Source organism: Dipteris shenzhenensis, chromosome 32 (assembly GCF_047967505.1).
Source record: "Dipteris shenzhenensis isolate YYH24624 ecotype China chromosome 32, Dip_SZ_1.0, whole genome shotgun sequence".
Classification (NCBI taxonomy): domain Eukaryota; kingdom Viridiplantae; phylum Streptophyta; class Polypodiopsida; order Gleicheniales; family Dipteridaceae; genus Dipteris; species Dipteris shenzhenensis.
In genome coordinates this window covers 34,308,706-34,326,108 of record NC_141627.1, presented here as the reverse complement: position 1 = coordinate 34,326,108, position 17,403 = coordinate 34,308,706, and the positions used below count along the sequence as shown (strand labels likewise).

The following is a 17,403-nucleotide window of genomic DNA, read 5'->3' as shown; positions in this document are numbered from 1 at the left end:
CATGCTCTTTTCAATGCCCTTAGAAAGTTCAAAGCTAAACTCAGGGTGCTCTTTTATATCCTTTGGAACCCACTTGGCTTTAGATCTAGGGCAAAAGGAACAGGGTTCAAGAGGAGCTTTAGACTTATTCTTCCTCTACAATGGATATTTCTTTACTAAGTGGGTTGAGAGACCACTTAAAAAGCAAGAATTTGGTGAATTATTATACAGCAATTGTTTGTCCTTGTAGACTTCCCCATTTTTATTTAGGATAACCAAGGTGCTGGGTAAATCTTTAGCTGCCCATCTAAACACAAACTGGGGGATTTCCTGTTGGGTTGATAATTTTTTCTTTTTCAACCCTAATAACATCCCCAAGTCTTGGTTTCAAAGTGAGAGAGGTAAGCCTAGAAGTTCTACCCAAATTGGGGTTCTTATAGACCTAGGCTTGTCAGGGGTGAATTCAAGTTACCAACACTCCAAGTAAAGAGGTTGGTTCTTGATAGTACAAATTCCCTTAGGGAGGACCTTAGTATCCATTTTGTCCTTCTCAAAGAGAAAACCATAATATCCCTTTCTAAGGAAGTGAAATTTGTCACAATCAATCCCTTCCTCACCCAGTAAGACTTAGATAACCTTAAAGCTCCCAAGATGAAAAGCAAATATTTTGTGCAACCTATAATTAAGACTTTCTATAATAGTAAGACTTAGATAACCTTGAAGCTCCCAAGATGAAAAGCAAAGATTTTGCACAACCTATAAGGTGACATAAAGCATTGCTATTTGTGATTTTTAAAAAATATTAATGCTATTTTTATACTTTCAACATTTTATCATTATTCCTTTGAAGATCAACTTATGAATTAAAAGATCTAGTGCATTCAACTTATGTTTTTATTTGTTGCAAGTTGGGGTGGAGTGTAGTCAATCAAAAAACCATGGTGATGAAGTTTATTGGTGTAACGACTGTAGAGGAGATGTATACCTAATGAAAGACATCTAAAATCGCACAAAGAATAAGAGTACAATTTCATAAAGACCGAGAGTATAATTTCACATGCAAGAAAACAAAATTATAACTCCATAAGAGAGGAGGTGTTACATTGTCTTTTGCAAGAAATCAAGATAGTAATTAAACAACTCAACGCTTGCATCTTAATGATGTAGAAGTCGCTATGTTGTAACATTTTGGACTATTATTTTTTCAATGCAAGTAATTTTAAAATAAATTCATATACGCTCCAAGATTACGCTTTGCCTCCAAAAAAAGTTTCACAAGATAGCAGAAAAACAAGATACCTTTATCTATATAGGGCACTTCCTATAGAATAAAACTCCTAGTTTTTTTCACCCCTCTTTTCCTAGTTTTATTTATATAAGAAAATTGATATAGGGGAAGACTCATATTTTATTATGCCTATGTTTTCCTAGGAAGGATATCTAAGATGTGTTCTCTTTTCTCTAGTTAGAACTTTGCATAAAGCAAGCCTAGGGGGAATGCAAATGAATTGAGCCTATTAAGGCCTATTGACATGTTGTAATACCACACTTTACCACCTTGAGTAGCAATGTGTGCACTAAGGGGAGGGTGATGTATTTTCTTGTGTAACTCACCACCTTGCAATAGCCTATGTATCATGGCAACAAGGGGAGGCATTGAGAGTTGTGGTGCCATGATCATAAGATAAGGGAAAGGTATGAGTAAAGGTATGACGGCAAGAGCATGATACCACATGTTAGAAACCAATGTAAGTATCTACTCCGAGATTGTGGCTACTATGAACTTCATTGTGAACCCTTTTATACTCAATATATACGATACATCTTTTCAACCTTAAAAAATGGATATACTTCAAAACATGCTTTAAAACTTTCCTTTTGTTGAAAGCACGTGATAGCAATATTTTTTATGTGTGACTCCCTTGAGCATATGCTAACAGCCACCTAGCACACCAAAGTGACCCTAAGCAAGTAGCCATGCTTAGATAGAAATTCACTTTAGGGCCACTAAGATTATTACTATAGTGACCCTCATTGGACACCCTAACCAAATCTTTGTCACAAGTCTGCTAAGCTTCCATGCTTGTTCTTTGGCTAGGCCATGCCTCTCTCCCCCTTATTTGCCAACATCTTGAGAAATTCTCTCATGGTTGCTTCCACCAGTAGCTCACAATAAGCACAAGATCCAGAGTTTCATTAATGCATTAGACTACAAGGGTTTGGTGTGCATGCTAAGTCCAAGTGAATGTGAATCCTTCGCATCCACATGTTTTGAGCTTACATGTGGTCAGCACTCATGAGATTTGCCATACATGGCCAGGGTGGCAAAGCAAGTCACCCTATGGCAAGAGCCCAAAAGCAAGGAGGAATCATGGCACGAATCCTATAAGGAGAAATCTTGATTTTGCAAAACCAATTTTAAGGCTCAGGGCTAGACCGTGATGTTGAGATATCGAGCTCCACTCGTGCCAATGCCAAGGTGACCGTTGTGCATTTATGTCACCGACTTGTTAGCTGCAGATGCGGTTGGTACATCGCCCATGAATAATAGCTGGATGACAGCTATCCTTATGTACTCTAGTTCGTGGCTCAGTTACTATGCCACCTTAGTTAGTTGAGTTTGGTTTGAGACCCACATTAGGGTTCTCCTATTACTTTGTACTAGAGTTCTTTTGGCTTTCACAACTAAGAAGAGGAAAACTGTTTTCAGCCTCCACCTTTGTGTGTATTCCCCCATTGTGTATGTGAGAAAGCCGCAAGTGAGACTCCTTCCTTCTCTCTCACTATCTTCACATGTGAAGGGAAGGTGTGCACAAAATGGGATCCATCCATGATCATACAATTAAAAAACCAAAGGCAACAAGCCATCAAAGCTTGACAAAATTCCAATAGAGGAGCGATTATCTATGCACACACATACATATTTTCTTATAGCACTTTTAACATGCAAAGGTATTCTACTTTGGAGTCTGTTTATGGGTCACAATGCACCTTTAATACGAAGATAAGCATTTCATCCATGGTGTATCTATTCTTTGTACATGTCTAAGGAAATTCCCTTTCATGTGCCAACGTTCATACATGTCTTCATATGCTATTGCACCATTTTGTAAACAAACAAGTAATATAGTTGATGCCATCTCCCCCTCACAAGTGTACACTCCTTCCCACGGGTGAGTAGCATATACTATTTTGCCTTGCATGTAGGAATCGGCATGCATAGAAACATTCATCAACACCCATATATGTGCACATACACATACACATTCAAATGCATATGCATATGCAAATGTGTGAACTCCATTACAAAAGCACCCTTGCTTGTCCTAAATATATTTACTTATGCTACACTCAAAACTTTATTTTTAAACAAATCCTTAAAATATTCTTCATCAAAGAACTAAGAATCCTTTAGCATGAAGTATAACAAAACTTAACCCTCCATTGTGTTGTTAAAAAGGGAAACGTTCCACAATAAATGGAAAAATGAAAGCACAAGTTGTAATATTTGTTCACTATTTGCTGTCACAAATTTTAAATTGAAATTTTCATGTTTTATAAATGTTGTTGAGGTGTAGATTCTAGTAACAAGTGATGATGGATGTGAACATGCCCTTGTATCAATATCATATGATATCCAAGTGATACACTTTACAATAGGAATGAAGGCTTTACATAATCAATTTGGATGAACAATTGTCATCAATTTGCACTAATACTTTGGACTTTAATTAGAATGTATACCATAGAGCAAAATGGTGCCTACATTCTAAATGTTCGTATGTTGATGCTTCTTAGAGTATAACTCTTGTAATATGGTTAGAGATATAAATTTGGGTACCACCATATCAACAAGATTATAGTCATAAAAATTTGAAGATAATGTCATCATATTATCAACGAAGGAAATTTAAAAACATGATATCTCCTTAGAAAAGCCATTTGAGTGTGTTTTAACTAATCCTTAAATGAAAAACTAGCTTTCTTTGTAGGCAACCTACCCACCAACTATGCTTGAGGAGCTTTGTAGAGCTTGATTCTAGGCTAGTCTGCCTATGCATGTTCGCCACGTGGCCCCCGCATAACGAAGGCTTTAGTAGAGGCTTGAAACGCCTACGTAGTTCCTTGAAAATAGAGAGGGAGAGAATGACTGGAGAGAATGGGCATGTCAAAGCAGCCTCGAAAGAGGAGGAAACAGAGATGGTGGTCATTGCGGATGATGAGGATGAAGAAGAGGAGTTGTCCATTGTGCCATCCTATGCTGACATCCTGGCAAATAAGCTCCGCGGAGAATTCTCTTAGCTAGATGATGATGAAGCCAATCATATCCTACAGGCTGAACTGGCACGTAGGGCAAAGGAGGTGGCAAACAAGACATGGTTCGAAACGGGCATAATAGTGGTCTGCAAGCTGCAAATGGAGGATGTCAAGTTCGAGCTGGCCAAGCTGGCAACGAAAGGAGTGGTGTATCTCTTCTTCACTAGTCGAGTCCCATCGTATGAAGAGCTTTCACAATTCATGGTGTATGAATGTGATCTTTCCCCTAGCTACTACTCAGCAAGGTTTTTAGGGAGAGGGTTCTTCCTGGTGCAGTGTGAATCGGAGGCGATTCGCAACGAACTAGTGGGTCACAACTTCTTTTTCGCTAGAGCGTCCGTGTAAGTGCTCCCATGGAGTCCAGCCTTCTCCATCAATGAGTTTTTGTTCCATGACTACCCGGTCTAGGTCGAGTTCCCCAGTCTACCATCATGGCTGGTGGAGAAGTTGGAAAGGGTGGCCACCTTGCTAGGGAAAGTGCTGCTAGTCCCGCATGCATCGAAACCGCCTACTGGCAAAAGACGGGTTTGGATCCTTTGGGATCGGAGCTAGGAGATCCCAAAGTTTGTGGAGATTGCATTTCCAAATGGTACGTCAGTGGCTCTACGTGTCAAATTCGACCCATTTTCGGATGCTTGCTACATATGTAGGAAGCTGGGTCATTATGCGAAAAACTGCCCCAAGAAGGTGACAACACTACTTTGGCATGCGAAGTACCAGGAGCTGAGGAGAAATCCCGGAAGGAGGGACGACAAGAAATGACGTGGAAATCTTGCAGGTGGAAGCGACACAACTCCATGCAAGCTCCTCTGAGAAGACAAAACGCATGCATGAAGATTCCCCGGGAAGCCTCCCTAGTGTGGAACCATGGAAGACAGTGGGCAAAAAGGGGATGATTTCAATTGAAGTCGAAGTCAGTCAGATCGACGAGACCCAGATGCCTCCCAGAATAGAGGCTCCACTTGAGAACCGATTGGATGTGAGGATATCAGAAGACATGCAAGACGACGGGACAGCAGAGGCTGGCGTCATGCAGTAGCTTTCGACCGCCATTGAAGAGGCAATGCTAGATGCAAATCACAAGAAAAGATCACACGATGAAAAAAAGACAAAGGTTTCTGAAAGCCCTGGCAATGGGAAAGGTAAGACCCCCGCCCCCTGCCTTTCGAAACGTCTTAAAGAAGTGGCGAGGGGTGTCAACGTAGGTAGGGAGAACAGGTTTAATTTCCTTAAGGATGCATACAAGGCCATTGCTCAGTAGGAGGATGCGGGGAGGGTCCTTTAGAGGCAGGGAGGAGATTAGTTTACTGTCTTGGAACATTTGAGGGTGTTGTGATAAAGTTAAGCAGAAAGTGTGTTTAGATTTGTTTCACTATCCTAGTTAGGGGAAAGGGGGGCTCTGCGGTCTTGGTTGCCAGTCATCTAGCTGCTCGGGAGGTGCTGCAAATTAGGGAAGGATGGGCGATTGTTGTAGCCTTCTCCCTAGGGGAGCTTTCCTGCAATGTAATGAGCATCTATGCCCCTAATGACCCCCAAGATCGAGCTGAGTGTTGGAAAGAAATGAATGCTGCAATCTCCAATAGCCATTGGATCTTGGGTGGTGACTGGAACTTCACAATGGAAGAAGGTGATATCTCACGAAACTACAACGATTTTGGGGTCAGAGAGGGATGAGTGGGATTGTTTATGCATGAATCATGGGTTTGTGGACTACTCCTCTTTAGATCCCATAGGACTTTCCGGGTTCACTTGGTCGAATCGGAGAGTTGGTGAGGATTTTAGAGCGGGGAGGCTAGACAGGATATATGTCTCGGAATAAGGGTGGTGGCTTCGTAGGCCATTGGAGGGTGAGCACCTAGCATCCTCAAGCATTTCAGGCCATGCCCCTGTGCTGTGGAAATTTCACTCTCTGCACCAGGTGGCAAAGTCCCTTGATATTCACTTTAAATTCAATAAATTGCTTCTAAACTCCAAGAAGTTCTGCATGGCGATGAGGGAGGAGTGGCACAAAGCTAAAGAAGGGCTGGTTAATGCCATTGATCATTGGGATGCGGCCACTGTTAGAAGAGTACATGTGCATGCAAGAGCGGAGCAAAAGATGACTAGAGCCGGCAGGAGGAGTTCAAAGACACCATGACGGCTCGAATTAAATGCATGCGAGCAGCCTTGGCAAATGCCCCAAAAGATGTAATCGTGGTAGAAGCAGGAGTTACCTAGGCGGTGTGGGCATGGGAGGAAGCCAACCATGCAAGATTAATCAGCATGCAAACTTGGCTAGCTGTGGGACACTGCCCCTCAAAGGCTTTCTTCCAATCAATAAAATGCAAGCATATGAGGGAGAAGATTGATTGGGTCATCGACTTGCAGGGAACATCATCACCGATTTCTGGCACATCTCCGATGTCTTTAAGATTGAGCTCAGTACGATAGTCGAAGAGCCAACAAAGCAGGATCAAGGATGGAGGGATGAGATGCGAAGAATCCTAGAAGGTATCGATGGCAAAGTACATCCGTATCACAGATGGCACAGCTGGCAAGGCCGTTCTCCATTGATGAGCTGGAAGATGCACTAAAGTGCCATAAAGATGACAAGTCTCTCGGCCCTAATGGGTTAACTTCAAATTTTTACAAGGAATTTTGGACGTCTTGGGCCACGACCTCACTTGCATGGCCAATGAGGCGTAAAGAAAGGCTCCCTATCAGAAGACATCAATGCGGGGTTCATGAAGCTGTTCCCTTAGAAGCCAAGCAGGATGAAAGTTGGGGACTAGCGACGGCCAAGTACAATGTTGAACACCTCCTACAAACTCATTGCCAAGGCGACTACCTCCCAGATTAAGGAGATCTGCATGATAGTGGTGGACACTCAGCATAAAGGTTTTGTTAAAGGCAGGGACATTTTTGAAAATATCCTCAATGTGGCTACAATTGTTGACTATACCCTAGCCACGAAGCAAAAGGTGGTTGCTTTCGGCCTCGACCTGGATAAAGCCTATGACCGTGTGCATTGGGACTACCTTCTTGAAGTGTTGAGCAAGCTTGGTTTCAATGAGGAGTTCGAGGCAATTGTCAGATGCCTCTTCAGGAATGCCTCTATTGTCTTCTGCATCAATAGGGGGTGGTGGGGTGTTTCAATCTCAAAAGATCGATGAGACAAGGCTACCCCTGCTGGCGCCGTTGCTCTTTGCCATCAGAACCATTCCCCTTATACAGAGAATTAAAGTGGACATCAAAACCATTCCCCTTATACACAAAATTAAAGCGGACATCCTCTCAGGTAGTTTACAAGGCATCCGCCTTCCGTCGAGTGAGCAACTCAGCGTGCAAATGTTTGCCGACGTCACCCTCGCCCTTTCCTAGGAAGACAGTGAAAGTGTTGCAACTCTTATGAGGGAAGTGGAGCTTTTTTGCTCGACATCAGGCTCAAAATGCAGCTGGCTGAAATCATTCCTTCTCCACACTAACACAGATGCCCCCCCCCCCCAGTGGCTAGAAGATCTGCAGGTTCAGGAGGTTCCTAGAGGCCAAATTATCAAGTATCTAGGCGCTCCTGTTGGTGTGGAGGCCTCGATGAAACAAAGGAAACCTTAGAGACTTTAGCCGGTCTTACATCTAAAGGAGCCAGTTCTCAGCAAAGCCCTCCTAGAAATTTGGTGGTCTTTTACCAAGAGTTAGGCTACTTGCAATGCAGGCCCCGGACATGTGTCCACTTTGGGCCAATTTTTGTATAGGTCTTCTTTTTGGCAAGGCTGACCACCCTTTTAATATATTCGGCACTTTTCCACACACCCAAAAACAAAAACTAGTCCTTAAAATGTGGTAAATGAAAAGAAGTACATATAGGTAGCTTTTTAAGTAAATTAAAAGCAACATAGACTCTTACAATGTTCTTGAAAAAGTAAAATGTTAAAATGTGAATTGCAAAACGTGGGCACAAACTGATGTATTGAGTCACATGTTACTACTCACCACTTAATGCAAAGGAAATTCACATGTTACTTCTCACCACTTAATGCAAAGGAAATTCACATGTGCTGAAGGTGTGGTTGAGTTGATTTTTACTATGCATTAAGAAATGTGGTAAATGAAAAGAAGTACATATAGGTAGCTTTTTAAGTAAATTAAAAGCAACATAGACTCTTACAATGTTCTTGAAAAAGTAAAATGTTAAAATGTGAATTGCAAAACGTGGGCACAAACTGATGTATTGAGTCACATGTTACTGCTCACCACTTAATGCAAAGGAAATTCACATGTTACTTCTCACCACTTCATGCAAAGGAAATTCGCATGTGCTGAAGGTGTGGTTGAGTTGATTCCTCTTCAACTATAGAGCGGTAAGAAAAGATTAAACATTTTTACTATGCATTAAGAAAAATAACATTGCCAAATTTCAAGTTACGGGGTTATATTTCTACATATCAATAGTGGTTGAAATATCATCATATGATATTTGAATCAATAAACTTTATGAGAGAATTTATGCTTTGAATATTCCACTTAAAAGAACGACACTTATTAATTTACTTCAAAAGTAGAAATTTACGGTATGTACTTGAAATGGTAAGATCATTTTAAGGCCATGGTAGTGGCCCTTCCCATCATTTAAATGCTCACATTCTTAAAGATGATTGCTATACATTTTAAAGTGATGAAGCTACTTTTCATAAAGTAATTCTATTTTATAGTATAGCCACTCCAAAAATATCATCAAAGCCACATCACATGGGTGAGAAACTTAAATCCCCCTTACACATGAAATTTGAGTCACTTAAGTTACATTTCAAGGACACTTTAAGGGAAGTTCCTTTTTGTTTTATATATGTTCATACTTTCCCATGATGTACCTACTTACAAAAGGGCATTAGAGACTAATTTAGGAAATCTATATAATGATCTAGTGTTTAGAAGATTACATTTAATGGGTATTAAAATATGATAACAACATTACACTAATGTTGACTTTACACAAGTGGTCACAGAGCCTTAGATGGCCATTGAGAACTTGATCATCATAGCAATATTATCCATTGATAACAAATTACAATTTATTTAGTTTGACATAGTTATCTGAGATTTCCAAATGTATTTTTGAAGGTAGTTAAATAAGATTATGAATCCCATGTATAGCTATGTATTATATTATTTATGATTGTGATGGAGTTATTTACCTTTGAAAGAAGATAAAGACCAATATAAAGTGGAGGGAATAGTGGGAGCAAGCAAGATGCACAAGAATAGAGGAAAATTTGTATCCTTAAGAGTGAACATCAATCTAAAATTTTAGAGGGAAAATTGTGTTGCACCATCCTTAGGAGTGAACATTAATCTAAACTTTAAGAGTGAATATTCTGTTGCGCCATCCTTAAGATTGAACGTCAATCTAAACTTTAGCATTTAATCTAATAAGAGAGTAGGGAACACAATATTGGAGAATTCGGGAATCTCCCAAGGAGTGTGTGCGAGGAGCGAGTTTTTTGAGCAAGTTTTTTTTGGCAACCAATGTGTTTTGTTCCACCTATTCCACTTATAACATCTCTCTCTCTCTCTCTCTCTCTCTCTCTCTCTCTCTCTCTCTCTCTCTCTCTCTCTCTCTTTCTCTCTCTCTCTCTCTCCCCTTTTTTGTCGTTAATTAATCTTCTTTTTCCACCAGTTTGGGCAAATTCTTTAGCTCAAAAGGCTTGCAAAGGAGAGCTAGCATGCACAGAATTAAACTAGAGATGGAATTTCATAAAAATAAGAAGAGAAATGAGCTCATTTGATGTAGTTCGATTGTTTTGGTACCAAACATGACTATATTTGGACATTTTTAGCAAAAGTTGTGAAATTCTTTTACAAGCCCAAATTGGCGTCTTGATTTCTTTTCTCTCTCTCTCTCTCTCTCTCTCTCTCTCTCTCTCTCTCTCTCTCAGAGTTTAGGCTAACAAAAGTTTCTCAACTTTTGCTAGAAATGTTCAAACTTAGTCATGTTTGGTATCAAAATATTTGGAACACATTGAATGAGCTCATTTCTCTTGTTAGTTTCATGAAATTCCATATCTTCTCTAGAAGCCCTGTTGGGCTAAAAAGTTTGCCCAAAAGACAAATCATCAAGGCAAGAGAGAGAGAGAGAAGGATTTGAAGTAAACATTTTAAGCCCAAATTGACATCTAGAGGAGGGCACCGGAGAGAGAGAGAGAGAGAGAGAGAGAGAGAGAGAGAGAGAGAAGGATTTGAAGTAAAATTTTAAGCCCAAATTGACATCCAGAGGAGGGCGCTATCCTCTAGCGCCCTCCTCTGGATGCCAATTTTGGCTTTAAAGATTCATAATTTTTCTAGGAATATCCAAATAGTCATGTTTAGTATCAAAACGATTGGAATACGTCAAATGAGCTCATTCCTCTTGTCTATTTTATGAAATTTCATCTCTAGGGTGATTTTGTACATGCCAGATCTCCTCTGAAAGCCCTTTTGGGCTAAAAACTTTTGCGCAAATTGGTGGGACAAAACAGAGATAGAGGGTCTACACGTAGAACGAAGATAAAAATGAGAGAGAGAGAGAGAGAGAGAGAGAGAGACTTCAAGTGGATAAAATTGTGAAACTCTAAAAAAAAAATACAAGGCTTTTGTGTTTACGAACTATGTACCATACAAGCTTGCTGAGGATGAGAGAGAGAGAGAGAGAGAGAGAGAGAGAGAGAGAGAAGAGAGAGAGAGTGAGAGAGAGAGAGAGAGAGAGAGAGAGAGAGAGGGATGTAATTGAGAAGCTGTAAAAATGAAATGAAGGCCTTTTGTGTTTACAAACTACACACCATGTAGACTTAATGAGGATCAATATGAGAGAGAGAGAGAGAGATGCTGCAAAGAGAGAGAATAGAGAGAGATGTCCTAAGTGGAATAGGTGGAACAAAACATGCTGGTTGCCAAAAAAAACTCGCTCAAAAAACTCGCTTCTTGCCCTTCCCCTCTCCCAAGTCCCACTTTTAAGTAAGGGGTAAAGATTTGACCATGTGGCCAAAACTTGAACCCTTATTTGAAAGTGGGACTTGGGAGGATTCCCTAATTTGGTGTTCAAGATGGATTCCACTTTTAAGTAATGGGTTCAATTTGACCATGTGGCCAAATCTTAATCATATTGGGAATTCCCAAACTATTTGAAAACTCCCAAATTCCCTAATAAAGTGTTAGGGGGGAGCTTTTTTGAAAGCCATGCCAACACAATACTTATGGATCTAAGTTTCCATGATACCATGTACCATCAATCATGGTGATCACTTTCTATCATGTGAAGCTCTTCATTATAGATACAAGTGCCTTCATTATGAGAGTGGGGCCATTCTTTATATATAACAATGACATTACAAAACCAAAAACATGGGACTTTATATTTAAATTTCACAAGTGAGGCTATATAACTATCAAAAAATGACAAGCTTATGATGTCAAGTTAAAAGAGGTCGGTGTCTTATGAAAATGACCTAGGTGTTCCCTAAGGTTGATTATCTAGAGGATGAAAGGAACGAGTAATGCAAAGAATGATTTGACATAAGATCATAGCATTAAGGGAAGGAGTAGTGCAAAGATGGTGTGATGGAGGATCATAGAACAGATGCAAGGGAAGCTCAAAGCCACACTAGACTTGCCACAAGGTTCATTGAGGAGGTGAAAGGAGGATGGGGGATCAGGCAAGGTATTGGAGGGTAAGTTGGGACTTGATCTACTAGGAGAGGGTCGGTGAGCAACAATACCAGATGGTTCATGAGGTTCCTATGATTTTAGTAAGCTTAGAGAAACTTTCGATTAAGTATTACAATATATATATATATATATATATATATAGAGAGAGAGAGAGAGAGATTTGGGGGCAGAGGGGGGGGAGAGATAGAAAGAGATAGATAGATATGTATATATATGTGTACATATATACCGACCTACCTACACACACACACACACACACACACACACACATGCATATACATATGCATATGCATATACATATACATATATATACACCCACTAGCTCATAAAAGGTGATTCACAATGAGGCTATATCTGTTTCATACTTGAGTTGTCTTCTACTAAATGACTTGTCCTCTTATGATTACCCTCCCCCTATCGATCAACGTAGTAGGGTGGACTTGTCAAAAGTGAGTTTGTAAAATTTTTAGTTAGTAGGCATAGTGTCTCATAATGTTTTTCCTCTTTAGCCATACATTTTCCTTAGTTTGGGTTAAAGGAGTACCAAGAATGGGTAAAAGGTTGTGCATTGTCTTTGTGGAGCCTCCTTGAGAGAGTCAAGCATGTTTCGTGCTATGGTGGTGTTTGGGGTGGTGTATTGTCTTTTTGGACATGGACCTCCGAATGGTCACAATCCTAGACGAATTGTTTAAGGCCCTTGAGTTTGCCATTGAATTTGATGCTCCTTGATAGCCTACTCTGTGATGTCACATTAGTGAAATGCTCTTATTAGTTTTGTAGGTTCTACTAGTGCATTGTGCACGTGAAAGGAAGTTATGTGGTGGCCCAACAAAATGGAGATTTGTGGGAGTGTCTTTAGCTAAGAATATAACATACTAAACACACATTTTATATGTGGTTGTTTTCCAAAAGTATGCATCTCCCTTTTAATATTGCCATTCTATCTTTTATAAATCATTAAAGTGTTACTATCCTTTTGTCCCACAAAAAACAAGATGGGCAATACACACGAGGCCTTTCAACATGGTTTAACCAACTGACTTGACCATAAGTAACCAAGTGGGGTCCTTGTGTTGATATTTGGGTCAAGGCATAGTGACTTATAATAACATGTTGCAAGCACCATCCTTATTGAATGCTAGTGACCTCCCCTTGTGTTCTCAACTAATTCATGTTGTTTAGCCAAGACAAATACATGGAGGTTCCACATTCTCCAAGGAGAAAATGGCATATCACGTGGGCCTAAGAGTAGTCCCCAAGTTTGGTTGCAAGAGGATGAGATGTGTGGTGCTTACTAAAGTGGATCTCTAATGTATGTTTAATTGATTTCAACAATAGAAAAAAAAAAGGTGGGTATTGAAACCAATCAAAGTCAAGAGTCAATGTTAAGTCTTAAGGTTAGAAAAATGTTGTTTTCTGAATTGACTTAAATGCGTTGGAGTAGAAAAGTTCACCTTCCACTTGTCACTTGTCCCACAACCCTCCATCTAGTCTTGAGAAAAAACCGGCCAATTGTGTAGAGTGAAACTTCAAGTTTTCAAATTTACTAATTGTTAAGATTCATAATTTTTTCCATATTTTAATTATATTGTGGTGCTAGAATATGAAAAGTTGCAAGAAAAACCTCTGAGGTGGAAAGTTGAAGGTTTCCATATCTACAAAAATAAAGCTTCTCTCTGAGAAGGTTTCCATATCTACAAAAGCAGAACTTCTTCTCTCGGAATGATGCCTCGATCGGTAAACATTTTATAGATTCTTCATTCCAAGTTCGGACAAAAATGCAATTCTCTGCGAAAGCCAGAGGTTTCTATGTGTGGAGAAGTACATGTGCGGGCACTGCTGCGCACGTGGGAATTTGGCATAAACATTTTGTTTGGGGGAGAGATACTTCATTCCAAGAGAGGACAAAGCCCACGATATGGTGATGAGAGATTAGAAAAGTGGTGACCAAGGAACTTTGAGGAAAGGACAAAGAAAGCAGTGTAAGGAAAGCACACAGAAAGCAGGCAGAGAGAAAGGCTTTGTGTAGACTGAGAGAAATGTTGTATTCTCATAGAAATGTTTGTTTGATGAGGGGCTTGCTTTGCTTGACCAAGGGACTTTAGGAGAGGGGGGGGGGGGGGGGTTTGGAATGGGTCAAAAGAAAACCGCTGAGGGGCAATAAATAAATGAGCGGTTTAGCGGTTTTGGGACGTGTTACAAAGGTTGACATTTTGAGTCATCTTCTTCATTTTGAGGCTCTGAGCTCAATCGCCATAGCCAAAGCTTCAGAGCTCAGTCCGCCATAGCCACACTAACAGTAGAGCTTCGTCCTCCATCTCCACAATCACCATAGCTCCATCCTCCATCGCCTCTCTCTCCTTGAATCGCCTCCCTCCTCCCTCCCATTGATGCGTTGTTGTGGCCTCCTTCCCCGCCCCTCTCGCCCTCGCATCTCCTCCCCTTCCCCCTTGCTTCCTCCTCCCCCTTCTCCTCCCACCATTCAGCTCCAGTTGCCTTCCGACCACCCGCTGCCTTCCATGCCCCTCCCCCCCCCCACCCCTCGTCGCCATCGCTCGTTTTTCCGTCGAAAATTGCGGCGTCCCTCTTCTTCCAAGAGCAACTCCTTCTCCGACACCGGGCTCGAACAATTCGCCCAGGTCTACGCGGAGCTCTCCGAGAAGCGCCAGCAAGTGTCTGCGCAGACCGGCGCCCCGGCTGCGGGAGTGAAATTCGCCCCTGGATCGCACAACAATCTGGTGCCCGTCATTATTCCCTCCTCGCCGAGGCTGAGCTCTTCGCAGATCCAGAAAGTAGAGGAGCTTGCATCTATCCAGGAGGCTAGCGCCGACGCTGAGACAGAGCCGGAGGCTGCGGAGCTCTTGATCCCGGAAGAGGAGGAGGAGCAACGACAGCATGCAGGATCGGGCGAGAGCTTGAATGAGGCAAAACCGGTCAATGCGAGCTCTGAATCGAACTCTGAATCGAAAGGCATTGATGCGAGCTTTGAATCCAAAGGCAGTGACGGAAGAATAGAGCGTAGCAGCTGGGCTTCGACGTTCGATCGAGCAACGCTTCTAGCTGTGACGAGAGCTGCATTAGCGGTAGCCACTACCGGAGCTCTGGCTGTGGGGAAGATCGCCTTAACCGGAGCGACCATGTCCCTGGCTATGGCTTGCGGCTTTGCGCAGACGGTTCGTCTCGCGAGGGATACTTCGTCGGTCAAAGTTGCACCCCTTCCTCTACCTCAGTCTCAGACGATGGAGATCTCCAATCCGATGCCTGTGACAGAAACCAAAGCGTCTCCTCAATCCCCAAAATCCTCTCACCGGATCGCTGCCACTCCAATGACTGGCTCTTCGCCTTCCTCTCCTCGTCCTGCAACGCCCAACATCGGAGAGAGCCCCCTGTCCAGTCCCAGTAAGAAGAAACACAGCAAATTCAAATTCAAGTGCCCGAAAAACGCAAAGAAAGAGAGTCCTTCTCCGCAGGCCAGTCCCCCTCGTGCACTTGAGCGACTGCCTGCTGCCAGAGATCGGCCCTTCTCCGCTTTCAATTCACCTCCTTCTTCCAATAACCAAGTTTTACGCATGGGCGAGCTCTCGGAAGAGAAGCGCTCCGGAGCACCTTCGCAAGATCCGAGCCAACAGATGCCTGTGCACCGTGAACCAAACGTCTCTCGCGTGGAGCAGGAACTGCAAAAGTGGTCTAGAATCAGAGTGTCCTTGGCAGCAGTTGGACTCTTGATAGGGTTGGCTGGCTTGTTTGTGGGACGGATTATTGCAGTTGTAGCAATGGTATGCTGGTGGTTTGTGATTCCGCTCTTTGTTGGCGATAAGCCGATCATTGCTAGAGTGCAGCATAGAGAGCTTACAGGAAAGACAAACCAGAAGGGCGAGAACAGAAGCGTAAGTTCTGCAATCGGCAAGGTCGATATTCGTCCGGAAGACTACAGGAAAAGGGTCATTATGGAGGGAATTCTGGAGAGAGATCGCAGAGTCACTGGGTGAGGTGACCAATGTCATCTTTACACTTGATACCGTCCAATTCTCTTGTTGCAGACCATGTAAGATGAACAACAAATTCAAATGTTGTGCTGGGACTGAGATTAAGGACTGCAAGCTTTGTGGAAGTCAAGAACGCAGCCTTAACGACTCTGCTTTGATCATTCTTCAAGTTTTTGGTTCCTGCATCATCGAAGACTTTGTCTTGAAGTTCTTGCCCAGAGAGGGAGCCGAATAAACAGGGCTCATCCTCCGAAGTCTTATAAAAACTCTCGTTTGAGTTTATCATAGCAGATTTCCCCATTGTTCAATCGACAATAGCGGAATAAGAAGCACCACTATGTTTTTTCCTTAATATTGGAAACTGACAGTAAATTCAATTGAGGTTGAATGTGCTCTCCCAGATATCGAAGGTTTTCATACACACAGATTAGACATATGTGTATCGGGTGGCCTGCAATGAAGCCTATTTAATACATATTCCTGGCATGGTTAGCTTACTGTAAGAATGGAAATGCAATTCAACAGCCCTTATCTGTGGAAGAGCTAATGAGAGCTCTTTTCCCTTTTGTTGAACAGTAAACAATTCATTGTATTGATAGAGTCTTCCTGCCCATCTGAAGATGATAACCTGTAACATATGGAGAGCATGTTTAGGATCAAAGACGGAAACGAAAAAATGCAGGTGTTGATTCACCTGTTCTACCATGCACTTTATGCCATTGGAATTGCCTGAGCTCTTCAGGCCACTATACAGCTTGATTGTGACATTCATTACCATTTCAAGGATAACGAAAACTTATCGAAAGTTTAGGTGCTACCGATCACCACCCTGTTTCTCAACCCAAGCGCTTTCAAATAGCTTCCTGTAGGCTATCGCTTGCTTCCCTGATGCCTTTTTACTGCTGCCTCATATATTTTTCGAGGAACAGCTGTCTGATATGGACTAGCATTGATGTGTATCCATACGTGAAAATTTATCTGTTAAAAGGCCAAAGCTGAACGTTTCCTGTGCACTATCATCTTGAGCTGAACCTTATCATAGAGGCCAAAACTATATGTGAAGCTTACTACATTGAAAAAATATTAGTGCTGCTGCAAAAGAACAAATAGCAAACCTCAGTTCTACTTGTTATCTCGACCCAACCGAACCTCTTTTGTACTTGGAAATCTCCAGAGAAACAAGCAGCCACTGTGGTAAGCCCTTCACAAGAGCCCTTATGAACTAATTCTATGGAATTGAATAGTTATGTGATTGTGGCATTTCCATGCTCTTGATAATTTGTACTCATAGGCCTAAGCCTTAGCCCTCTGCTTCTCCATGAGGACCTTAGTTATGTTGATTTGGGAACGTGGTTCCTTCATCTTGTATTTGTCTCCTTTTTGTTAAGATTCTAAACGGGAGATCCTTGCATATTGTCTTCCAAATCTAAACCCAGTGTTCAAT

At 41.8% G+C, this 17,403-nt stretch overlaps 1 protein-coding gene across 1 annotated transcript; it reads left to right on the top strand.

Moving 5' to 3' along the window:
* The first annotated feature begins 14,219 nt into the window (after positions 1-14,219).
* Positions 14,220-16,840, top strand: LOC147880644 (uncharacterized). The gene has a single exon (XM_087370988.1). The coding sequence runs from the start codon at positions 14,364-14,366 to the stop codon at positions 15,960-15,962; it is 1,599 nt and encodes a 532-aa protein (XP_087227114.1). The 5' UTR covers positions 14,220-14,363; the 3' UTR covers positions 15,963-16,840.
* The last annotated feature ends 563 nt before the right edge of the window (positions 16,841-17,403 follow it).